At 51.6% G+C, this 22,009-nt stretch overlaps 8 protein-coding genes across 8 annotated transcripts; 4 read left to right on the top strand and 4 right to left on the bottom strand.

Annotated features, from left to right (window-relative positions):
- Positions 1-175: 175 nt before the first annotated feature.
- COCSUDRAFT_53803 (TPR-like protein) lies at positions 176-1,923 on the bottom strand. Its single transcript, XM_005646895.1, has 6 exons — positions 1,638-1,923; positions 1,444-1,557; positions 1,234-1,292; positions 1,075-1,138; positions 940-984; positions 176-778 (listed from the first exon to the last, which is right to left on the bottom strand). Exons 1-6 carry the CDS (start codon positions 1,773-1,775, stop codon positions 659-661), a joined length of 540 nt encoding a protein of 179 aa, XP_005646952.1. The 5' UTR covers positions 1,776-1,923; the 3' UTR covers positions 176-658.
- Positions 1,908-4,230, bottom strand: COCSUDRAFT_47872 (hypothetical protein). Its single transcript, XM_005646896.1, has 7 exons — positions 3,899-4,230; positions 3,770-3,815; positions 3,507-3,680; positions 3,069-3,323; positions 2,754-2,957; positions 2,498-2,619; positions 1,908-2,396 (listed from the first exon to the last, which is right to left on the bottom strand). Exons 1-7 carry the CDS (start codon positions 4,096-4,098, stop codon positions 2,096-2,098), a joined length of 1,302 nt encoding a protein of 433 aa, XP_005646953.1. The 5' UTR covers positions 4,099-4,230; the 3' UTR covers positions 1,908-2,095.
- Positions 4,231-4,388: 158 nt separating this feature from the next.
- On the top strand, positions 4,389-5,716 carry COCSUDRAFT_33509 (NAD(P)-binding protein). Its single transcript, XM_005646897.1, has 4 exons — positions 4,389-4,622; positions 4,746-4,799; positions 4,923-5,141; positions 5,264-5,716. Exons 1-4 carry the CDS (start codon positions 4,431-4,433, stop codon positions 5,387-5,389), a joined length of 591 nt encoding a protein of 196 aa, XP_005646954.1. The 5' UTR covers positions 4,389-4,430; the 3' UTR covers positions 5,390-5,716.
- Positions 5,717-6,961: 1,245 nt separating this feature from the next.
- On the top strand, positions 6,962-8,094 carry COCSUDRAFT_29686 (protein prenylyltransferase; the record flags this gene model as incomplete). The annotated part of the gene is made up of 4 exons (XM_005646898.1): positions 6,962-7,153; positions 7,266-7,460; positions 7,605-7,801; positions 7,917-8,094. The coding sequence occupies 4 exons, from the start codon at positions 6,962-6,964 to the stop codon at positions 8,092-8,094; spliced, it is 762 nt and encodes a 253-aa protein (XP_005646955.1).
- Positions 8,095-9,170: 1,076 nt separating this feature from the next.
- COCSUDRAFT_24320 (hypothetical protein) lies at positions 9,171-10,445 on the top strand (the record flags this gene model as incomplete). Its single annotated transcript, XM_005646899.1, has 4 exons — positions 9,171-9,325; positions 9,481-9,600; positions 9,729-9,936; positions 10,071-10,445. Coding segments are annotated over 4 exons (661 nt in total), but the record flags the coding sequence as incomplete, so codon positions are not given.
- A 236-nt stretch (positions 10,446-10,681) lies between these two features.
- COCSUDRAFT_16615 (SufE-domain-containing protein) lies at positions 10,682-12,116 on the bottom strand (the record flags this gene model as incomplete). The annotated part of the gene is made up of 6 exons (XM_005646900.1): positions 10,682-10,756; positions 10,910-11,221; positions 11,370-11,555; positions 11,690-11,761; positions 11,872-11,985; positions 12,072-12,116. Coding segments are annotated over 6 exons (804 nt in total), but the record flags the coding sequence as incomplete, so codon positions are not given.
- Positions 12,117-14,339: 2,223 nt separating this feature from the next.
- COCSUDRAFT_47874 (P-loop containing nucleoside triphosphate hydrolase protein) lies at positions 14,340-18,289 on the bottom strand. Its single transcript, XM_005646901.1, has 10 exons — positions 17,819-18,289; positions 17,532-17,738; positions 17,141-17,359; positions 16,856-17,004; positions 16,470-16,665; positions 16,100-16,251; positions 15,748-15,985; positions 15,325-15,495; positions 14,921-15,049; positions 14,340-14,812 (listed from the first exon to the last, which is right to left on the bottom strand). Exons 1-10 carry the CDS (start codon positions 18,116-18,118, stop codon positions 14,597-14,599), a joined length of 1,977 nt encoding a protein of 658 aa, XP_005646958.1. The 5' UTR covers positions 18,119-18,289; the 3' UTR covers positions 14,340-14,596.
- A 1,368-nt stretch (positions 18,290-19,657) lies between these two features.
- COCSUDRAFT_53805 (hypothetical protein) lies at positions 19,658-21,469 on the top strand. The gene is made up of 5 exons (XM_005646902.1): positions 19,658-19,736; positions 19,832-19,900; positions 20,042-20,243; positions 20,500-20,725; positions 21,316-21,469. Exons 1-5 carry the CDS (start codon positions 19,710-19,712, stop codon positions 21,353-21,355), a joined length of 564 nt encoding a protein of 187 aa, XP_005646959.1. The 5' UTR covers positions 19,658-19,709; the 3' UTR covers positions 21,356-21,469.
- Positions 21,470-22,009: the final 540 nt, after the last annotated feature.

A 22,009-nucleotide genomic window follows, 5' to 3' on the forward strand; every position in this document is an offset into this window, starting at 1 on the left:
CCTGGCAGATGCGATCATTTGCCTTCAACTTCGTACCATTGGAGGCTGGAAAGCACTGTCACCTTGCTCTGCAGGTACAGAGCTCTTGATGCCCTGAAAAATATCCCCATGCACTGACTGCATTCCCTCTTGAAAGTGTGTGTGCATGCCAACAATCTGAGACTGTTCCAATCTTCCTTGCAGGAGCTTTACACAAAGAGCGTCCTCGCCAGATCCTCCGGACTAAGTCTGGGGCCACAGGTGGCAGAGTCGCTTCCAGATGCTGACACACAGGTTGGCCAGCAAGGAGAGTGTTGCCCACATTACAGGTAAACTTGCAGACAGAAAACAACAGTGAAATGTCTTCCAGCCTGCATGAACGGCAGTATCTATAAATTACAAGAATTTATATCTCTTGCAAAGGTAGCCTCATGCCCTGCAGGCAGCAGGACTGCAGCCCGGATGGCAATCATGCAACCCAAGCAGAGATGCAGCATGCCCCAAGCAATCACTCTGGGCCGGACAGTGATCACACGCAGACAGATGCAGACATCAGAGACGCCATAAGGGCCTACTTGGCAGACCCAGAATTCCATGCCTATGTAGACCGAGTGGAGCTGCTCTGGGCCAGCATTGAAGACGAGATATTTGAGCAGGAGGAGCAAACATTGGACTCGGTTTAGACCAGCGCTCCTCCAGGCTCTTCTGTGGGGGCTCGCAGGGGCACGGGCTGCCCAATCCTGCGCTGGACTTGTGCCTTGATGTCTGTGATCTCCCTCAGGGCGTCCGGGTGGTCAGGCTGCGAATCCGCAAACATAGCATTGAGCTTCTTGAATGGGCTCGAGCGCCGGTGATGATATTGGGCAGACACTGGTTCATTTACAGAACAGTGGAAGTTCAGCAGTCAGGGGGGTTGCCAAAAGACCAGCAACAAGAGCATTTCATAAAACTGATGCCAACCTGTAGTCTCAGTGCCTCATTTATGCTGATCAGAGCCTCCTCAGGCTGCGCCACAAGCACAGGACTTGTCAATAGCGTGGAAACTTCTACAGTGCATGTGCCATTCGCTGAAGATGTATCGGAGCTTGTTCATACCTCGCCGAAGTTAAATTGGGCTCGGGAAAGCGTGAGGAAGCCGTCTGGCCATGTCTCATCCAAGCTGCCACACACACACACACACCATCATGAACCCTACAGGCTAACATTGTAAAGGAGTTAGGTGCAGGCAAGGCGTTAATCGATATTATGATTCACCTCGTGGCCTTCAATGCAGACTGTACTGCTGCCCACGGTTGCCCAGCATCGAGCAAGACCTGATCAATGATAAAAGAGAGCAATTAGTATGAGCGAGCATATAAAATTGATTATTGACAAGCTAATTGTTTCTGTACCTCCCTCCTTCCTTACTGACTAGGTGTCTACACATTGCGGTGCTTTTGTGCCACATTGGACAGAAGTGCCTACCTGGGCTTTCAGCTCGTGTAGAACAGCATTTGATGGCCTCATTGCGATGGCACGGTCCCATGTCCTTATAGCAGCAGAATATTGGCCATCCTCAGCATACCTGCTGCCCTCCTCCTGTAGCAGCTTATCTTCTCAGCTATCTGACACCATAAATGGTAAGGAAAGCAAAGTAAATATAACAAAGATTGATATACCTGCAATTGTTTGACCTGAGCTTCAACATCCTGTTCAGATTCCGGTAGATCGCTGTCCTCGTCTGGGTCAGAAAAGGCCTGTGGAGGCACTTCTATTTTCTGCCTCTTACGCAACCCAAAATGTATCGATGACGACATCGATTTCCACTCTCCCTGAGATCTCGACGTAGCTATGCGTCTTCTAGACTCTCAAGCACGCACGGACGTTGATGTCAACAGTCAGGATCGTAATACAACCACCCGCAGTCGAGGACTACAGGAGTTATCCTTGAGAATCCCACGCTTTTTACAAGTGTGCGTTTGCGAGGTGTGATCCGACGAAACGAGCTGTTGAGCACCTCTCGGAATGCAGAATGCGGTCACGTGTTGGGAGCATGGGCTAACGATACAAGGCAATTTCCAAGAGACTCCTCCTGTGGTCCCTGTGGATCAGCATCATCAATTGACTTGTACATGACTTATCCGCAGGGCAACATACGCCGTGTTGTCACATCTGCCACTGCCCCTGCTCCGGCCAAACCCTTCCCTTGCAAGTGGTGCAGATCGCCAAAAGCATCCATCAGAGAGCGCTCATTCTTGCCACCCTCCTCAAATAGCTTCTGCGCGCAGCTCTGCCAGGCCTGTGTCTCGGTCTCACGTTTGGGCATGGCAGCCAGCAACTGTGCATAGCGCCAGCTAAGACAGGCAGCTGTGCTTGCATGCACAGCATTCGGCATGCTGCATTTGTTGGGGTCCAACCCCACAATGTTAGCTGCACTCCTGCACGCAAAACAAACCACAGTTTGATAACAAGACCGCGCGTTGTAACATATCATGGTCCTGCCTTTGGTGACTGCCAGAGAGAACCTCATGCACCGCACCTAAAAATGCCCTCTGCATAGGTGATCCGCTGGGTGCGGGCAAAGACGATGCCAAGTGGCACAAGCAGCGGAACTGCACGCGGGTGCTTGGGTGAGGTGACAGCATCCGCATCACTGACCGCCTGCACACAAGTGCCAGTCAGTCTTGGACGCACACACGCATGCTTGCACGTTTGTACTGAAGCAGGATCTCCTTCCCGGGATTTCCTCAGCCTGGAGCAAATGTCACGGACAATGAGGGGTGCAGGGATAGGACCTGTGACAAGATCTCCTCCGCCTTGTCCCAATCCTTGTTTAGCATTGCCACTTGGCCCAAGCCTCCCAGGGCGCTGGCGCGAGTCTCACCCAGAGCCCACGGCGACTGGTGGGGCGCAGTGTCCGATACGCAAAAGTGTGCCTGTGCAGCCTCGGCCCCTGCCACGGCTCGCTGAAATAAAGCTGTTGCCTCCTCATAATCCCCCTGCAGTCATTCGTGAAATGTTCATAGGCTTGAACACTGCAGGCGCAGTGCCCTGATCAGAGCTAGCTGCAAGACGATGCCTAAAGCAGCGCATTGAGTGCCAAGTCACACCGTTGCGAAACGGAGGGCGGCAATGCGCTGGAGGGCACAGGGGATGACAGCATCCTGCTGCTCGGACAGGCTGCTGCGGCGCTTGTCAGTGTGGTCGGCCATTGCCTGCGCGGAGTCGGCTGCGGTCAGGCCGGCCTGCAGGTCTCCTGAGGCGTGCCTAGCCAGAGCCACAAGGCTGTTGGCGGCCACCAGCCCCCGCCAGCGGTGCCGCTCGGCCCCTTTCTGGTGGAAGGATGCGCGAGCAATGTCCAGTGCCTGCGCTGTTTTCCATCTTTCAAGGTCCAGACATTGCGCCATCCTTAAGGCTCCTAGGCTACGAACAGAGTCAGAGGTTGGTGAGGCCATTGCGAGCATTCCCGTAAGGTGCGCCTCCAGCCCTGACATCTGTTCTACCACCCACCTTACGGGAATGCTCGCAATGAGGGGCTGGAGGCGCACATGTTCGGCCAAATCAAGCGCCTCAAAATCGTGTCCTTGCGCCAAGTACGCCACTGTTCCCGAGGTGTACGCTGCTAGCTCCACATTCGCAGCCGCGACGGCAGCGTCCGGCGAGTCAGGTTCATGACTGCGAGCCGCTTTGGAAGCGGAGGCAGCGAGGTCAACTGCAGCAGCCTGAAGCATAACGATTGTGATCAGAGAGTGCCTACTCGGAATCGAGTGGCAACGTCACATTAATGTGCTGCATCAGGTCATAGCCGCACCCAATTGCTGCGATCCCTCTCAAGCTCTGACATGGTGAGATATATCCTGCAACAAGAGAGAACATGAATACTCATTGGCTAGTTGTAGGGGAGTCACAAGGATGATAGCAGCATTTTGACAATATTTACCTGGCAGCCTGGACACCCTCTGAGGCATCAGGCTGGGCAGCTAGGCCAGTTTTCAAGACATCGAGGGCCTGGTCTTGGTCCAATGTGCTGTCATATACATATTTGATGACGTCATTTACTAGTTGCGTTTTGGGAGACACTTGAGACAATTGCCTTGCGTTCCAGCCTGTCGATATCCAATTAATCTTTCGTAAAAACATATGGGCAGAATTGACGCGTGATGCCTATTTCTCTGTCGGGATCGTCTTCAGATCAACCAAGTGTAGAAGGAATGATGTCTGATCCGTTCATGCCCCAGCCAGTAGTTCTTCGACAAAGCAATTTACGTAGCCTATTGCTCTTTTACTGAATGACATTTATGGCAAATGCCATTGAGATTGCTGCGCCATTTGTGCATGCTGAGCTGTATGCATGGATGCCAGCATGGCAATGCATCAATTCACCTTCACGGTGATAGTGCTGCTGTCATCAATAATTTCAAATAAGATCACTTATTTTATACAAAATTCCCGTCTTAACAAATTACTTGTGCATGCCGCTACTGTGCAGAAGCCTGCCGCAAGTTCTCTGTTCACGATTGTTCAGAAGCAGTACTAAAAACAGATTGGCCTTGCAAGCTAGGAACGTCCCAGTCATGGGTCTCTTTCAGAGTAATACTGCGTCCCCGGGAGCCGCTGAAGAGTGGAGATCAAGATTAATTACAAGACCAAGCGACGCTATTAAGGCAAGATGCTCCTTGACAAAGGGGTCGTCTTATAAGTTCAGGCCATTCCGACATCGGTATGATGTTGCTCCTTCTCTAAGACGATTTTTTAATGGCAAAGATAACTTATCTCGGGATATGCAGATTGCTGGGGAGGCCAAAAGTGTCGCTGTTCTGGGCATAGCCCCAGAAACGAGAGTACGCCAATCCATCCAGCAGAATATGCAGATCGTGTTGAAAGATATATTTCGGTCCATAGCACATGCGCCTGACTAGTGGAAGTGAGATCACTAGGTAATTAAGGCCCTCTGACTCACGCAGGCAGACAGGCCAGCACACTACGTTGCCAAATCATTGCAAGCTGCAGGCGTGAAGATCATTCCAGTACCAGTCTACTATCCTGATGTCAAAGAGATCCTGGGAGAGAAGGTGATTAGAAGGCTACAAGACGTTCCACAGCCTGTGGACATTCTAGACGTCTTCAGGCGTGCAGAGGACCTTGCCGGTCACCTGGATGACATATTGGAAATCAAGCCAAAGGTGATGTCCACTTGCTCTATATTTGCACACTGATAAGTTTCATGAATGATGCAGCTTGTGGGAAGCATGGGGGATTTTCTGGTTGCAGCCCTTTGACAGGCTGCATATTGCATTTCCTGCAGGTCGTGTGGCTTCAGTCTGGCATTAGTGACCGGCAATTTGAGGAGGGAATCGCAAAGGCAGGCATCACCGTTGTGGCAGACAGGTGCCTCATGGTGGACCATGACCGTGCAACAGCGAGACTGTAGACAGCAACTTCTTCAGATCTGATTGATGCACAAAGAACATGCGGCATTATTAAGTATGTGTTTACAGTCAGACAGCTGAATAACAGAAGTGCCTGATATCATCAAGAACGGATCAATGCTTACTGATGAACTTTGCAGCGTAGCTAGAATTTTCATGCACTGCAGTGGCAGGGAAGGAGCTGAACAACGTGTTGGTTGCTCTTGTATTTGTAGAGAACACTTACAATGCATGGCCATGATGTAGGCCAACTGGTCTCCTCAACAAGATTAGGAAGAGCGTCTCTCTAAGAGCCAAGAAGTGGGTTAGTCTTTGTACTGCCACGAATCAAAAATGAGCTTCAAAGCCACGTGCGCACAATCATGCTGGCGCCATTATGGTGGTGAGGCCTGTTGACATCGACATCATTAATGCAAGTTACAATAATTAATCATCCAGCCAACCTCTCTTGCCAGCACTCTATTCTGTAGAGTTTACAGATCGCAGACTAGTCTACGGCATGCACCTGTGTCACTGTAGTTGGAGTCACAAATGGGCGCCCATCGCAGCGTGCCTCCATATAATTTTTAAGAGGGGCTCTCGCTCGTATATAGCCCCGAGGGACTGTCACAGCTGTGACTGTGACTATTGCACTGTGTAGTGACTGCAGTGTACACATGTGCACATACAATTGTATGATATGCAGCCTGCAGGCTGCAGCTCCGAGCAGACTCTGACTCGGAGGCTGAGAGCGGGAACTGCATGGACCTTTTGCCAGTGGCAGGATTGGGTCTGTGATTGCATTCCTTGAGCTTCAGTCCACCTGGAATAAGCATGCATGTGAATCACAATGTATGTCTGTACATTTTCTCTGGGATCATGAGCCTTTCAGGGGTCCTGCCCAACTTGGGCAGCCCGCCTGCCCATCCCAGCTGCCCAATCGACAAAATGGGTTCAGCTGATCATTATGAAGGCTGTGATTTCTGTAGCTCCTAGGTGATGTGATATCGACGATGTCTGAGCAAGCCAGAACGCAAGGGGGAAGCCTAGGAGCAAATAACACAGGTAATACTCAAAATGCCATTGAAAGCATCTTTCCCGTTTGTTCAACGTAAAGCTCACCGCTCAGTATCGCTTGCAGGGGTTGAGGGTGCACCTGTCATTGACGAAAAGAAGGCAGAAGTTGATCGAGGTTAGCTTGTCGTTTTTTCTTTCGTCTATGTCATCGATGTCCGCACAGCTGTAAAAATGAGAGGAGGATTGCTTCTTGCCTTGTAGCTGTTTTGGAGAATGTGCTAGCACAGCTTCGACAGAAGTCTAAAGAGTTGGATCAAGACAGGTGAGTTGCGAAAGCCCCATCCATTTCGCGGCTTGTTGTCTGCTATTTGCCACATCCATAACTTGAGGAGGAAGGATGTCCGCAGCTGGATGCATGAGGCTCCTCGCTGCACATACCGCTGACACGAAATTTTCAGAGTAAGGTGAGGGGTTTGCAACCTTGCATTCATGTGTTTTTGCTGCCTCAACACCATCAGTGTAGTGCCAGGCCACTCTACCCTCTTACTTTGTATGCTGGCATCTTGCAGACATTCTCAATGCAAGAAATCGGAGACGACGCACTCTTGAGGGAGGGTTGGGAGGACATCACACCAATCCATGAGGATGAGGGGCTAGCACCTGTTGTCAGAATACGAAGTAGTGGGGAAGATGCAGCTACAATGGACCTCTTCCATGCAGTCCTCGGAAACGGGGAGCTCAGTGAAAGAGTTCTTGCATTGACAGAAGAGGTGACCGCGCCTAGTTGATGACCAACGTCCACCCTGTCATGCAGTGGCTCTGTCGCATTCCACTTGATTTTTAAATGGCTGGTTGAATGACCTGCGTTGATTCTTTGGGCAGGTGATAGCGATCAATGCATCGAATTACAATGCTTGGGAGGTGCGATGGAGGTGCTTGCAATTCTTGCCGAGCAGCTTCATGGACAAGGAGGCTGAGTTCCTGGATCAGATGCTGATGCACAATCCCAAGAATTATCAGCTTTGGAACTACAGACGCAGATTTGCTTTCCACCGGGGTGCTCTGCATGCCACTGAGGTACTTGCTTTGATCACTCCCCCATGAACATTATCCTCCGACAACCTCTCGAATTACTTCCTGCATTGAAGCCTCCTGTGGGGGACCATCCAAAAGAGGTCGCAGTGTCAATTGACACACCTTTTCTGCACATGCTGTGCGCAGGAGTTTGCATATGTGAACCAGTGCCTGGATGGGGATGCAAAGAACTACCATGCCTGGGCGCACCGCGTTGCAGTTGCCGAGCGCTATGGTCTGTGGGAGCAAGAGATGGTCGACCTGTCTCGGCTGCTGGAGGAAGACCTGCGCAACAATTCTGCCTGGAACCACCGCTTTGTGGCTGTCAAGCACATGGCCAAAGGGTAACAGTCCTCACAATAATGCTGCCTGCCTCTTGCAATGTCCATGCAGGCACATTTTGTACCTCTCCATTGCCGCTTTACATTGCTTAATGATCCTTTCTCCTGGTGTGCCCAGGTGCGATCCCGAGCAGGTTTTTCAGAGAGAGGTGGCATATACCAGGTCAATGATTCTGAAGGCACCCCACAATGAGAGCTCCTGGAATTACCTGCGCGGCCTGTGTACCTCCTTGGGGCTCCCTCACAAGATGGCCCTGGAGCCTTTACTTTCAAGCCTCTGCTTGAAGGTGTGCTGACTTGCGCCCCTCCAATCATAACACGATCTCATCCCCGGTGCAACTATCATGTATGATTGGTGGACTGGTAAGGACAGGTGCAGGATTGTTACAGGGTGATAGCAATTCAGATGATGGGTCAGGTGGTTGCTCGGCCTTAGATTGTCATCCGACTGCAGGTACTGCAGCAGAAGAGCTCATGCAGCCTTGCGCTGGCGTTTTTGGCGGACATATACACAGAGCAGAGCCGCTTGTCAAAGGCGCTGAAGGATCAGGGGAAGGCAGCGGCTGCTGCAGCGCTGGGCAGTCAATGCTTCAAGCTTCTTGAATCCACAGATCCCATTAGAAAGAGTTTTTGGCGGCAGCGGCGGATGGACCTCCTGTCCATTTGCACTGCTTGACTGAAATGAGGAGCACGATTTGGGGCTGGACTGCTGAAACTGTACATCTGCAGCAATCTAGAGTATGTGACCATGTACCATATTTGCCTCTCCTTGTATTGACAATGATATTGGAACGGCACTTGGCATTAGCCACAGGCAGTCAGCTGCCTCACGCGTAGGAGCTTCCAATCTGCAAGAAGTCTTGCTTCAGAGCATGCCATGTGCAGTGCAAAGTGCAGATGCGTAACAGTATTCTGAAGTCAACTGCTTGTTCCCCAGTGTCCGTGTTCAATAACCCCTGGGCCCTTCAGTATGTGGGTACTCCAGCATGTTGAATAGTCGGCTACGCATTGTGATGGTATATTCTTAGGCCTTTAAAGCACCCGGTGCCAGGGGCCCGCGGCGGGCGGCCGCCGCCCGCCGGCCGCACCGGCGGCCGTCACGGTGGTACCTGTTTGCCAGAGTCACTTTGCTAGTGGCGAATTTGCAGTCTGCCGCATTGGCCGGAGCGCCTTACTTTGTAACGTGATGAAGATGCACTTTCATCATTTAATAATACAACAGTAAGAACAGCAAGGAAATGTGCCTGCATGCTTTCCTTCGTCTTTCCAAAAATAGCCCTTGCATGCTGTATTGCCACGTCTGTGACATCGCGGTTCACAAACTTTAGCCTGGCAGGTGCGAGCGGCGCATTTGCAGCGTCCAAACGATCATGATGCGTGCGTCGGTGGGAGTAGTGAATGCGGGGTTCCTGCCAAAGCCGATCATCAAATGCAGGAGAGGGGCCCAGAGCGGCGATGCAAAGAAAGGAGCTAGAAAACTCGCGCAAGAAACGCGTTTACTTTCCTCTCCCGCTGCTGTCATCCCAGGTGGGTAGACAACTTTAAATTACTTGTTCTTTCTGCAAATAGTAAAAGTAGGTGGCTTGTTGTTTGGTGGTTGCTGATGTGATGTCATGAATCCATCAGATGCATGGGTTTGACATTCAATTATTGGCTGCTTTGATGACCTTGTGGCCGTGCAGTGTACACTTTGGCTGCTGGAGGTGGCATTTCAGATGGAATTAGACGCCTGTTGACGCCTCAGGCCGAATACTTCTCAAGTCTCAACCTTCCAGAATGGTTGATCCACTGGGGCCATCCAGGCGTGTGTCCATCGCTCTCCCAAAAAAGGCATGAATATTGGAAAAATAATTCCGCTAATAATTTTGTTATTGCCGCTGCCCTTTATCGCCTTGTCCCAGGTGGTCTAACTGCAGACAACTGCTCACAGGCAACATGGCGGTTGTCCTGGTGGCCATGGGGCTGTATGGTTCCGTGTATCTTGGCTGGCAGCTGCGGCTCTCGGATGACACTGCCACTGTCATCAAGGCCCGTGACCTGCACCCCAAGTTGGCGACCGGCATGACCATCTTCTTCGCTCTCGGCGCTCTGGGTGGCATCATGAGCTTGATAATGCAGGGCAAGCCTATCTTCTCCAGGTGTGTTCCTATGTCCTTCGTCCAAAAGATCTGATGTCCTTATGAAATCTTTGCAGAACTGCTCAGCTATTTTTTTTATATTGGAAGTGCGTTCAATGCTGTAACAAGGAAACTGACAGATGCTGCGGGGACAGCCCACATGTGACCACTGGTCTGTGGGGCTTGGCCTTGCTGTCACTGCAGGGGATGCTGAGCCTCTTCTTTGACGAAGAGCCGAGCCTCAGGACAGCTCATGCGTGGCTTGGGAGCAGCATCATGGCTCTTTTTGTGGTCCATGCATTCCTTGGATTGCAACTTGGCCTGAGCATCTGACAGTGTTCATGACTGCGATTCCGGTATGATACTTTTCTGTAGCTCATCCAATTGCTGATTTTGCAAATACTGAAACTTTCTTTGCTGCATGCATTTTGCATGCAAAAGGGTCACATTGACCTTCCAGAGGTTTTCCGTGCATGTCTGTGAGAGCAAGCTGATCAGACAATGAGGATTATTAAAGCTGTCAAGTACTCGATGCTAGGCGAGTGGGATACCAAAAATGATATCACTCTTGCACAGCTCATTAATGCAGGAAGTGTTGTTACATATATTTTTGGTTGCATCTGGAGGCAATCGGACTAACATCGTTTCTCTTGAGAAAATGCTGACAAGATTGGCAACCTCCAAAGGTTTACCTCCCTTAAGCACTGCATTTGTCACACAAGATCACTCTTTACAAAATTTGTGCATGTTGCTAAGTACAGTATGCTTATCGGGTCTCTTGAAGAGACTTGGTGTCCAGCGACAGTGCATGAACAGGTCCTGCCAACTCTTCCTCAAGAATCTGCGTCAGCACCGAGTACTTTTCAGACTCTGACAAGGTATTGCTTGAAGCTTCCTTAAGGCACCAAAGCATATGAAGCTATAATAGAAAAGGACCTGTATGCCCACCATATGAGGGCTAAGGATTCAGGCAAGAAGCTTGCAATTAGCTCACCTTGTAGACCAGGCGATGCCTCTTCACGGTGTTCAGCCCTTCAAACGCTGATGAGACAACGCTGACCTTGAAGTGTGTCTCCCCTGAAGGGCTGGCCAGCATTCTCGACCCAGCATGGCCTGCATGCTGAGAAGACTCGTCCAGTATCGTCAAAGATTCTGGCTGCAGTGCTTCGTTCAGCTTCCTCTCCATGCTTGCTCGCACTGGTTTTGCAGAGCTCTCTGGTGCGCTGCTCGTGGCACCATTCCCATTGGATGCAGACGCACTTTCTCCCTCACTCGAATTGCTCGCTGCTTCCGGAGCTTCTGAAGCCTGCCAAGATAACAAAACATCCTCAAGAGCCATTTGGGCAACACAATACTTGTACTCCAGAACATCCAAAAAACTTGGCCAACAAATGAAGGGCATGTGAGAGACAGAGGGGTGATTGCCGACATGTGGTTTCTGCCTAGAAGCTTACTGGCTGCGCTTGGGAGAGCTCAGCGGCCTTCTGGCGCATCAAGGCAAACATGTTAAGGAAGCCATTGTTGCGCGAGGGCGTGAGGCTCTGCTGCAACCCCATGTTGCTGATCCAGTCTGGAGACAGCGACACCACCTCCTCCAGCGTGCACCCACTCAATCCTTGCACCAACAAAGCCGCCAGACCCTGTCGCAGCGCAATGTCGCCAGAAATTCAGCACATGAAGTTGCATGGAATGCCTTCGATTATATATTCAAACATGGATACCACACAATGCATATTTCCCTGCAAAGAGTGCTGGTCAGAAGGGGTCGAGGTACCTTGGTAAGGACAGAATCAGAATCAGCTCGCCAGTACACTTTATTATCCCTCAGCTCTGGCTTCACCCACACCTGCAAAAGGGAGTCATTCGCTCACTGGCCGTGCCAGTGCACCATTGCAAGACAGTCCAGAGGACACTTCTGCCGGAAGCATTTCTGCGATAAAAACTTGCTGCAAGTACCTGAGATACGCAGCCCCTGACTTTGTTGTCCTCAGTGTGGTCTTCTGCAGGCATGGCAGGCAGCTTCTTGCCGTACGCCAGAAGCTGTTGATACTTCAGCTTTGGATCAGGCACCTGAGCAGGAAATGGGCACATGAGTCTGCTTCTGTACTGCCAGGAACCCGCACCCTCCAAGCCCACTCACATCAAGGGAAACTTACCATATTGAAAAGATCCACAATTTTCTTTAACTCCACAGGTAAGTCAGAAGTCACAGCAGTGGCTTGGACAGCAGATACACCTCGACTTCTCCGGCTGGTAGATGCACCCTGTCACCCAAGATGGACTGTCAGATATCTTGTAAGCAGATCCTCTCCTGAAAGTCGAGCTAGGACAAACTGGCCTAAGCACCCTAGCAGTGGTCTTGTGACAGATCACCTGCAACTGCTTGATCCCATGAGCAGACGGCTTGGAGCCAGCCGCCTTTGATGCAATGGGAATCGCTCTGTATTGGGTGAATACATTGCTGGCAACGGGCCTCACAGATCTGTGCATGCAAAGAGTGGGAAAGGAGTTGAGAGCTGTCATGTTTCTACAAGGGCTGAACGAATATTTCACTTCAGATTCAGCCTTCCCTTCGTTGATCAAACTAGTATTCTGCTGAATTTAATGCTGCGAAGTAGTTCCATCCTGGAAAGGAGTAACTTGAAGCCAAGCACTAACTGGGTTACGTTATCTCGGAGTTTGCTAGCTTGGAGTCAACAGTCGAACAGAGAAGTGTCTTGAAATCTGCCTTGCGGATTTGTAAACCTGTAACAACAATATCTTGTGTCTTTCTTGCTTCTTGATTTGTACGAGACTTCGACAACGCCGACGGACTGTTGTAATCTAGAACTATGATCTGGACGTTGTGCTGATGTTGGTTCCAGTAACAGCCAAGACTCAGATAATATCATCACTAATTTTTCTCATATTATTTTGCAACCTCCTTGTCAAATAAGACAAGATAATGTAAGGGGAAGACTCACCGCAAGGGGCAGATGGACAGTCCTCGTTGTTCAACTGCCTTTCAGCACAAAACCTCATGGCGAGTCCTTGTACTTGTCAGAACTTGAGTAAAATTCTGGCAGTATTTGCCGTGCTATTTGTGGCCTGCCAAATTCTACTTCACACCCCAGATCAGGCCCCAATAAAAGCCCTTGCTAGACAGAGCCGTTCTTGGCTAGGGGAGAGAAGGCCAGAATGCAAGGTGATACTGCAAAAGGCCTATATGAACAGTATGTGCTTGCAGTGCACAGGACAGTGTGTGCCGATCTCAAGACCTTGTTCACACAGACCATTCCATTATTGTAATGGACGCAGACCGGCAGTATTTGCAATTTTCATGAGAAGTAGCAATTTTAGATAAGACATTGACATTCTTTGCAGGCCATACAGATTGCCAGCAGCCAGCCCCGCACCATAGCTGTTGTTGGAAATGGTCCTCTTTCGGACCTTCAAAGATCACAGATTGAAATCAGTGACGTGGTCATCCGTTTCAACAAACTGAACAACAGGTGTGGCGAATGACCACCCAAAGAGAACTCGCAGTACAACAGTTGAGATGTGGAGTGATGCAAGCAGCACCAAAGATCCTTTCGGTGTGCGCAGGTTTTGTGGTGAACAAATGGATGTCTGGGTTGTTCGCTTTGCAGAACATGCCCCTTTGAAGTATCACGGTCTGACAGAAGTAGCGCACTGCAAGACAGAAGAGGCTTTGGGCCTGGTGAAAAGTATCTGGTTTTTGGACAGCATCGGGGAGCAGCGACAGACAGCAATAGAAGACATCTACAAGCGTTGGCCCTTCTTACAGCAGCAGCATAGCGCTCAGATTTCACAGCAAAGAATGACTGCCCTGTATGCACAGCTCGTTGGTCCTGGCAATCCGTCCTCTGGCTGGCAAGGTGACCACGACTGCGCTTCAGTTGACGATGTTGAATGGATATCATGGCACACAATTGGTTGGCCACGTTGCATGCAGCTGCGCAGCTTATTTCGGCCACCTTTGTACAAGATCATCTGATGATCACCTGCTGCATGTAGTCTAGACACAGGCTAACTGTGCTGCATGTAGTCAGATTTGTTGTGCTGATTCTGTTGTGCACCATCCGCCCAGGCATGATGCTGGCCATGGAGTGCGCCTCGCCGGAGACAAAGGTTCACCTGTTTGGTTTCAATTGGTCACAGCGACATTGGAGGCGACACAAAATGGATGCCGAGGAGGCGCATGCGCGCGCGTTGCATGCGAGCGGCCGCATCTTTGTCCATGACCCCATTTGTGGAGGCTTGCGCGCCTGTGGCAACTGCTCAGTGGTGGCTGACTTCGATGAAGAGGGCTTCATATGCGCAAATAGATCATATGGCGTTGGTGACATTGAAGCCAGAAGAAGTACGAATGTAACACTGTAAAAATGCTGATCTGCAACTTTACAGGTTCTATGGAACACTTTCACGCACTGCCTTTGCAATTGGCAATGAGAAGCCAAATCAGCAGGTCCGCAATTTCTGTGGGACGCATTCAACTAGCCTGTAAAGTAGCCACCCAGACATTCTAAGACATAACCTCCCAATTTGGCAAATCCAAATGTGCAAGGATGGTGCTGTCAGGCAATGCAACTCAAGGACTATTAATCTACCTAGTCAACGTATTGTACAGGTTCTGTTTTACACCTGGAAGAGCCCCAAACCAAGTTGCCAACGGTGCCAATCAGGTCGATGGGCTGAAAGCAGCACTGATCTCTTCCAGGGCTTGACCCAGGGCTGCCCTGGCTTCTTCTGTCAGTTGCTGTGTGGCGGCAATATCCCGCAGAACGCCAGGTTTTGACCTCCTCAGGGACTGGATGAAGATTGACTGGCGCAGAGGCACACTGCTGGGGCTGACATTTCGGAAGAAGCCGCTCTGTAGAGCATACAGAATCGCCACCTGTGCATCGAAATTGAACTCCTCGCTTAGCAGGAAGTTGGATCTGAGATACTATGCTAGTGCTGAAATCTGTCACCTGCAAGAGATCCAGAGCAACGAGCAGCACACCTGCTCCTCTAAAGGCACTGGATGCCCTGGTGTCTGCGCCAGGGCAGCCCGTGCCTGCTCCGCAAAGCACGCCTGCTGCCGAACCGCTGCCGCCTCTGGATCATGGCCGAACCTTGCAGCGTCCACGGCCTGCAGCCCCACAGAAGCCTCTGTTCTTAGACGCTGGTGCACCAATCCCTGAAATGAAGCATTCTTCCAGTCACACAAAAAGTCTTCAGCAGTCCCCAGATCCTAGCACCCCAGCGGGCAAGTACTCAGAAGCACATTCTTTGTTTGCCCACAGAAGATGCAAGCAAGCATGAGTACAATAAGCAGGACTTGGTGGATGTTGGTGGCAAAGAAATTGTTGCGGCCATATGTATTTTCATGCAAGGCAGGTTTTCTGTCAGCAAGTCCAGTCGCACCTGCGCCAGCTCGAAGCGCAGCTGTACAGCAAGGTCGGCGAGGGCGGGCGGGTAGGCGCGGCTGCCGATGCGGCTGACGCTGGCCTGCGGGTCCACGCCCACCGCCGCGCCGCCATCCTCGCGCTGCAGCACCACCTGCCCATCCGCTATCGACATGAACTCCTCCACCACCTGCACAGCACCCCTTTGCTCCCTGAACCCCTCGGTCTTGCTTCTCCTTCTCTTGTGTGCTTCTCTGCGTGCATCCATTCATGAAGCATTTTGGTGCTTCTCTGCCTGTATGCTACCATGAGGCCTCTGCCTGCATAATCGGCTCCCAATCATGTCATCTGCAGAGTCTTGCGTCTGTTTTGTGCAGGCTATTGCTGTTGCCAATCCGACAACAGGAAAATAGCAATGCCAAATGGGGAGCGTCCGGCGCACCTCCGTGCGAACGCAGCCCTCCTGCTGCTGCCCAAGCTGCTGCTGGTGGGCGGCCTCGAGCGCGGCCTGCAGCTTTTCGCGCTGCGCCTCAGACAGGTGCTTGTACTGCGCGGCGCTGGGCGGCCGCGGGCCCTCCCCGCGCGCCGGCGCCCCCGCCAGCACCGGCAGCAGCGTCAGTGACCCGCCGCCCAGCCGCTTGTGCAGCTTCGCCGCGCGCTGGATCAGCGACGAAAAGAACCTGCGCCGCGGAGCACACACATGCTCAAGCACTGCCTACTCTCGAGGTGCACTGCGCACTTTCTGCCTCTGATCTTGCAGATGTCCTGAGGGTTGTTGAGGTGGGAAAGGTCACCTGCGTCGCTGCGCGGCGGAGGCGGCCACCAGCATGCCTTCATACTCGACCAGCTGCTCCTCATCCATGCTGTCCTCCTGCTTGTCGCCCTCCAGCTCAGCAACAGGGCCCAACGTCGCGAGCGCCTTTGTGATACTTTCCCAGACCTCCACCTGCGCGCCAACATGCCAGCCCTCACTTCTGGATCCTACCACATGCAACACTACTAACTTCCCCCTCAGTGGCTTCACAGCCTCACCGCTTTGCCATTCAAGAAGTCGGACCCTCAGGAGGCTCACATAAAAGATAGTGCCCCATTACACTGCTTGTCCAGCAAGCTGGCAATCCCCTTGTGGGCAGATTAAAGACAGGGGAGCGGCTGGGCCCTCACCATGCAGGCAAGGTCATCAATGATGACCAGGGAGTGGCCGCCACGGTCCCGCACGAGCTCTCCAATGGCGAGCGCGCTGGAGATGGCTGCATAGCGCTCGCCCAGGCTGGCACCCTCGGGCGCCGCCACCACTGTCGTGTAGGCCATCGCATCGTTGCGCTTGAGCAGTGCTACTGTGCTAGTCACCTCTTCCATGCTGCAGGGCACAAAGATAATAATGGTTCTGGAGCTACAGAAAAAACAATGGAAACTGCAGTGAATGGGTTCACGGGTGTCTGTGACAGCTATGCACATGGTCATGGCAAAGCAAAGCCTAAGCTTAGCAGATTTGGAACAATGGCAAATTGTCATGGGTTTTGGCGTGTTTCTGATAAGCGAAAAGGAACCTTTGGCCGATGGCTGCGTAGATGCAGCGCACGCCGCTGCGATATTGCCCCAGGATTGCGTCCAGCACCAGTGATGTCTTCCCAGTTTGCCGCAGGCCCGTCACGAGCAGAGCCTGCCCCCTCCCCAAGGGTGTCAACACATCAAGCGCCTGCGGCGCAGAGCACCTCCTCAGAAATTGGACCACACATTCTTGCCTGCCACATTTCTATCAGCAACGTGCAACCCCTGCATGAGAATGGAAAGCAGCAATGCCAGGTATTCCAGAGGCTCAATTGAACACGCACTTTGACTCCTGTCACCAACGCCTCTGCAATCTGTTCCCTGGACTCCATGTCTGGCTGCTCGGCAAGGAGCGGCGCGAATGCACTGGTGCCCAGCTGGACCTGGGTGCCCGGCGCTCTCCCCAGAAAATCTACAACCTTTCCTGCCAGCTCCTCCCCCACAGGCACCTTGGCCACGTCGTACTCCCTCTTTGTTGTCGGGCCCTGCTGCTCATCTACCACCTGCAGCAGCGAGATCATGTCATCATATTTTCAATTTTTTGCAAGTGCCCTGTCCTTCAATCATTGTGATAGTGAAGGTTTCAAGGAGGAGAAGAGAAGAAGATTGGCAACATTGCTGGAGATGATTTGCTGATTTACTGGCAGAGATGGTTGTCAGTGATGCTGGGCGTGCCTGAAGGATAGCTCTGATGCGGCATTCCACTCCTTCACCGACCTCAACTGTGCCAGTGCTGCCCAGGAGCAGTGCAAGGCAAATATTGTCGCTGCGCCGCCAGAGAAGCACTCCGGATGCACCGCTCACAAACCTGAGGCTGCATCCTACTGGGGCATCGTTGTTGAGACCTTGGATGACGGCAAAGCCGTCCCCGACAAGGAGCACCTGCAAGGGTTGACTGATTTCTCATGTCTGCAGCAGGATTCATGCCAGCAATGGGGTGCACTTGATTGCGCGTCACGTACCTTTCCAATGTCCACCTCTTCGACAATTTTTCGCATTGTCTCCAGCTGATTGGGCTTCTGCAGTCTCTTCCTGAAGAGGCTCATCTCTTCCTCCCAGTCAGCCTCTTCCAGTGCCACACACCTCTGCACTCGCAATCGCTTGAACGGATGTCTAACATGAGCTGCCTTGCTACCTCTACTTCTGTGATTGCGGAGAATTGATGCCTGTCCTGGCAAGCGATGAGGAGCGTGCATCATGCACACGTCCCTTGTTGCGGTGGGCCCTGCCATGGCTGAGATAGAAGTTGTCAACGCTACCATGATGATCTAAAAGTAATTACTAGCCAGTCAGCATATTGATCACCCCAGACTTGCGAGAGAATGACGGTCACGATGACTATTAACCAGGCGTACCCAACCAGACCGATCAGGCCAATGGAACATCAGTGCTTGTTCATGCCAGAAGCAGTACCAATACAGACTCGAATTCTGAGCCTTTGTGACAAATAGACTTTGAATAGAACGAGGATTGAGGCTCGGCCATGCAGTCAGCGAGGCTGCAGCAGGAACGCCGCTCAACAGCACATGGCATTCAAAAGCGTTTCTCAACAGCTCCAGATAGGAGCTTGTGAAGAGCAGAATATAGCTTATTACGAAGTCAATAATTGGTTTCCCAGTTCTTCCTGGTGCTATCGTCCTGGAGACAACGTGATTGACGGATTCTGTCATTGTCAGGACACATCCTGCTGGCATTTGAACATTCTCCTGAAGACGCGCTACGCAAATCACGTGCCGTGAAAAGCACTTAAAATTACCACGGCAATTTCACGAGTATTTTGCACTGCGACACAGCAACATGACGTTGTCTGTGGGAAGAGAGCTTGCTGTTGACGAGAATAATCCAGCAAATGCTAACATACAGATTATAGAATTGCAAAGGTACCATCGCACTTATTTATTCAACTCATAGGCTACATGCATGTACCTTGTCTCTGAGCGCATGGACATGCTTTGTGGGCCATGGACGGTACTGAGTTGTGGCTTGCAACGTTGTGACTTGCTATGCAGGGCCTTGCAAAATGTGAAAGCTTCCAGCCAGGAGAGGGTCTCGGGTGTTGAGAAAATGGCCAAGGAACAGGCGGCAGGGGCAGGTGAAAGCGATCTGCGGCGGTTGAGGCGCCAGTTCTCCAGCCTGAAGAATACCTTCATGCTGTATCACACAAAGGAGCACTTCATCGACGGTGACTGTCCTTCAGGCATACAGTTTTACTGAAACTGATACCATGCAAGTACACAGTTATCAGGTTCTGTGACATTCAGTTTGACAGCCTGAGGAGTGGCGAGCAGGGCTGCTGGATGACTTACCCGATGGATCAGAGGACAGAAAGCTGCAAGGGCTGGAGGAGCAAGTGCAGAGCCAGGGTGCAAAGGTCAAGAGCTCCAAGCAGCAGAACGCAAAGGTGCGCCCAAAGAATGCAGCCGCGCCACAAAATTCTTTCTCCTTTGCGATCTGGTATCAAGTGCTGACGGATGCCTGCGCTGTTCAGACTCAGGCGGAGATCGCACAGTTGATCACAGAGATCACAGACACTGTGAGGGAGTTGGAGGAGGAGCAGACAGCTGCCTTGGCAGAGCTGGAGCATGTGGAAGCAGGCAGCGCTGTGTACGACCAGTCCCTGCCTCCCATAGAAGAGGCACGTCACGTTCAAAAAGAATCCAAAAACGTTGCGTTCTTTTCTACGTTTGAGAGAGACTTCCAGTAAGAAGGGTTTTTGGTAGGTAGATAGGCAGCGGCAGCAGCGAGGCAGCAATGGGGAGAATGCTAATGATACTCTGTCTGCTGCCCAAACAGGGGGTGAAGGAAGAGGACTGTGAGGCAGAGCTTGCATCAGAGACTGGAGTTGGAAGGCAGATGGAGGCGGCCATCGCTGCACATGAGGTGGGTAATGGACGCCATAAGCACACACTGGAGTCCAATCTACACAGTCTATTTAAGCAGCAGAAGAATGCACTAGCTTATCTTTCCTGGCGCAGGCTGAAGTGGCAGAGCTACAAGCAGCCATCAACTCTGAGCAGCAGGAGGTGCAGGCCTTGCGTGTCCAGGTCTGACACTCCCACCAAATTTCAATTGAGGCATGACTGCCATGCCGATTCTTATCGTGGCCACATAAATCTATCAGTATGATGTGACTTGCACTGCTTTCGTTGATCATCTCACCAGTTGCTTTGTGGGCTCATTGGAAGGTCGAGATGCTGCGCTCAAGTTCACAGCAGAAGAAGGATGGGCAGGCCGCACCAGAGCGCTTTGCAGAGGCTTTGGAGTGGTGCAGCGAGGTGACGGCACTGATCAACACGCTCGTCGGGGTCAGCATCCGCCGCATTGAGGAGGATCAACTCACCATTGGCCTGATCACGCATGCAGACCCTGGCTGCGACGCCAACTTAGGTGAAGCTCTGCATGCATGCAGACCTGACACGTCTCACAGCATGCAGTGCTGTAACGGTGCTTGCGCAGTCCATTGCTCCTCTGTTGACATGCCCTTGTAGGAAAAGCACTGACATTTCTGAAGGCACAGTGCTGACCAGTCCATCAACAGGGGTGCAATTTGTGGCAGCGTTCACCTGCACCTTGCCTGCAGAGGCACCTTGCCGTTTGACAGACATACGGTGTAATAATAACAATACCAGCATTGCTGCCGCAGATGCGCCGCCACAGAGGTGGGAGCACGAGCTGGCGCTGATGCTGGAGCCCGGCAAGGCTGACGTGGCGAATGCCAGCCTGCAGCCGCCAGACGTGGACATCTCTGACATTGCAGCGGCTGCGGAGGGCGGCGCGCGCAGCCTCAGCTTTGTTGTGCGCGAGGTGCATGCGCGTTTGGCCGACCAGCTCTCCCGGGCGGCAGACATTGGTGGTACACAGCCCCAAGGGTGGGTCTCTGCCTGCCTGCCTGCCCCTGCTGCGATATCATATTCTTATAGGGCTTCCTAGAGGGAGAAAACGGTCCAACACTATTACTATCACAACCATCATCACACTACAATCGCAGTGTCGGAGTCTCGTTTTCTAATGTGAGATACGGATACTGAACAGGTTCCCTTAGCCATATCTTGGAGGAAATGAAAGAGTCTGGTCCAACACTAGTTTCTGCATTGGACCAGACCTTGAAATCCAGCTGTGAATTGCTGAGACCCAGCCTGGCATATGCAATACACTGTGCGCTAAGGTGCCAGCTAGACCTGCTGAAGATGAGAGCATCTGGTGTGAAATGCGGGGATGCAATCATAGGCCTGGCTTGGTCAGAGATCAGATCAGAGACGAGTTAGCATTGCCCCCTCACAGGATTACACCTTGCAAATTGTGTTGTGGCAGCCTTCACATGCAGCTTGCCTCTTGGCAGGAAAAGCGTGTAATAAAGGTAATAACAATAATAAATTGTATTGTGGCATGCGTATCAAGGGTTGTGTGAAGCATGAGTCTGTGCCCTGTCACCTGATCACATTTTGTTGTGTGCTCGCAGATCCCAGCCAGAAAGTCTCCCTGCAGATGTGCACACCTGAAAGAACCCTGCTGCGCCCCGCACTTTCTGGCCGTCACAGAGCTGGATCAATACTGCTTGTTCTGCTGAAATGCCTCATGGATGTGGAGATTGAGAGCACTTGACCCATGACGACAAAGATGTTGACCCCTGTCCTGTGAGACCTAGTAGCACACAAGGAGATGGTACCAGGCAGCCTGACTCCTATGCTCAGGGCTGCAACGAGTGATCATGCCAGTACGCAATGTTAGCAGGTCTTGTACTCACTTGTTGCTTTTGAAGGTATTTGAGCTCAAGAATTGCACGCATGGTAACAGACAGAATGTCAAAGTTGGGCCCGGAAGGGAGTTATTTTTAGGAGTTAATATCTGAATTGGAAATTCCACATCTTACAAACAATCCTTTTGAGGACTGCACTGTGATTTTTTCAGACTGAGACTGAAACTTCCAGTACATTCTGCAGCAATTCTGTTGCAATCCGTCATGTGCGTGGTAGCTATGACAAATCTGCACCATCATGACGACCTCTGGTCATTCTGCATTGACTTTAAAGAATAGTTCTCAACAGTGCCGTCAGAAAAACCTGGCACAATCAAATGCGGGGCTGTAGCTGATCTGCTTCGCGTGAGAAAGACTCAATTGTAGCATCGGACTCCCCATTTTCAACACCTGCATG

The sequence above is a fragment of the Coccomyxa subellipsoidea genome, assembly GCF_000258705.1.
Source record: "Coccomyxa subellipsoidea C-169, whole genome shotgun sequence".
Taxonomy (NCBI): Eukaryota; Viridiplantae; Chlorophyta; class Trebouxiophyceae; family Coccomyxaceae; genus Coccomyxa; species Coccomyxa subellipsoidea.

Excerpts from the sequence above, each read along its gene's own strand:
- COCSUDRAFT_53805 (XM_005646902.1), top strand. The coding sequence starts at position 19,710 with ATGGAGGCGGCCATCGCTGCACATGAG. Across the intron at positions 20,244-20,499 it reads TGGCTGCGACGCCAACTTAG|ATGCGCCGCCACAGAGGTGG; the intron begins GTGAAGCTCTGC and ends TTGCTGCCGCAG. Across the intron at positions 20,726-21,315 it reads GGTGGTACACAGCCCCAAGG|ATCCCAGCCAGAAAGTCTCC; the intron begins GTGGGTCTCTGC and ends GTGTGCTCGCAG.
- COCSUDRAFT_47874 (XM_005646901.1), bottom strand. The coding sequence starts at position 18,118 with ATGGTAGCGTTGACAACTTCTATCTCAGCCATGGCAGGGCCCACCGCA. Across the intron at positions 17,005-17,140 it reads CGTTGGTGACAGGAGTCAAA|GCGCTTGATGTGTTGACACC; the intron begins GTGCGTGTTCAA and ends TCTGCGCCGCAG. Across the intron at positions 15,496-15,747 it reads AGGGCTGCGTTCGCACGGAG|GTGGTGGAGGAGTTCATGTC; the intron begins GTGCGCCGGACG and ends GGTGCTGTGCAG.
- COCSUDRAFT_53803 (XM_005646895.1), bottom strand. The coding sequence starts at position 1,775 with ATGTCGTCATCGATACATTTTGGGTTGCGTAAGAGGCAGAAAATAGAA. Across the intron at positions 985-1,074 it reads CCCAATTTAACTTCGGCGAG|CCTGAGGAGGCTCTGATCAG; the intron begins GTATGAACAAGC and ends CTTGTGGCGCAG. Across the intron at positions 779-939 it reads ATGAGGCACTGAGACTACAG|CCTGACCACCCGGACGCCCT; the intron begins GTTGGCATCAGT and ends GCGGATTCGCAG.
- COCSUDRAFT_33509 (XM_005646897.1), top strand. The coding sequence starts at position 4,431 with ATGCCGCTACTGTGCAGAAGCCTGCCGCAAGTTCTCTGTTCACGATTG. Across the intron at positions 4,800-4,922 it reads GCATAGCCCCAGAAACGAGA|GCAGACAGGCCAGCACACTA; the intron begins GTACGCCAATCC and ends TGACTCACGCAG. Across the intron at positions 5,142-5,263 it reads TATTGGAAATCAAGCCAAAG|GTCGTGTGGCTTCAGTCTGG; the intron begins GTGATGTCCACT and ends CATTTCCTGCAG.
- COCSUDRAFT_47872 (XM_005646896.1), bottom strand. The coding sequence starts at position 4,098 with ATGTTTTTACGAAAGATTAATTGGATATCGACAGGCTGGAACGCAAGG. Across the intron at positions 3,816-3,898 it reads GAGGGTGTCCAGGCTGCCAG|GATATATCTCACCATGTCAG; the intron begins GTAAATATTGTC and ends CTCTTGTTGCAG. Across the intron at positions 3,324-3,506 it reads CGCTTGATTTGGCCGAACAT|GCACTGGACATTGCTCGCGC; the intron begins GTGCGCCTCCAG and ends AAAACAGCGCAG.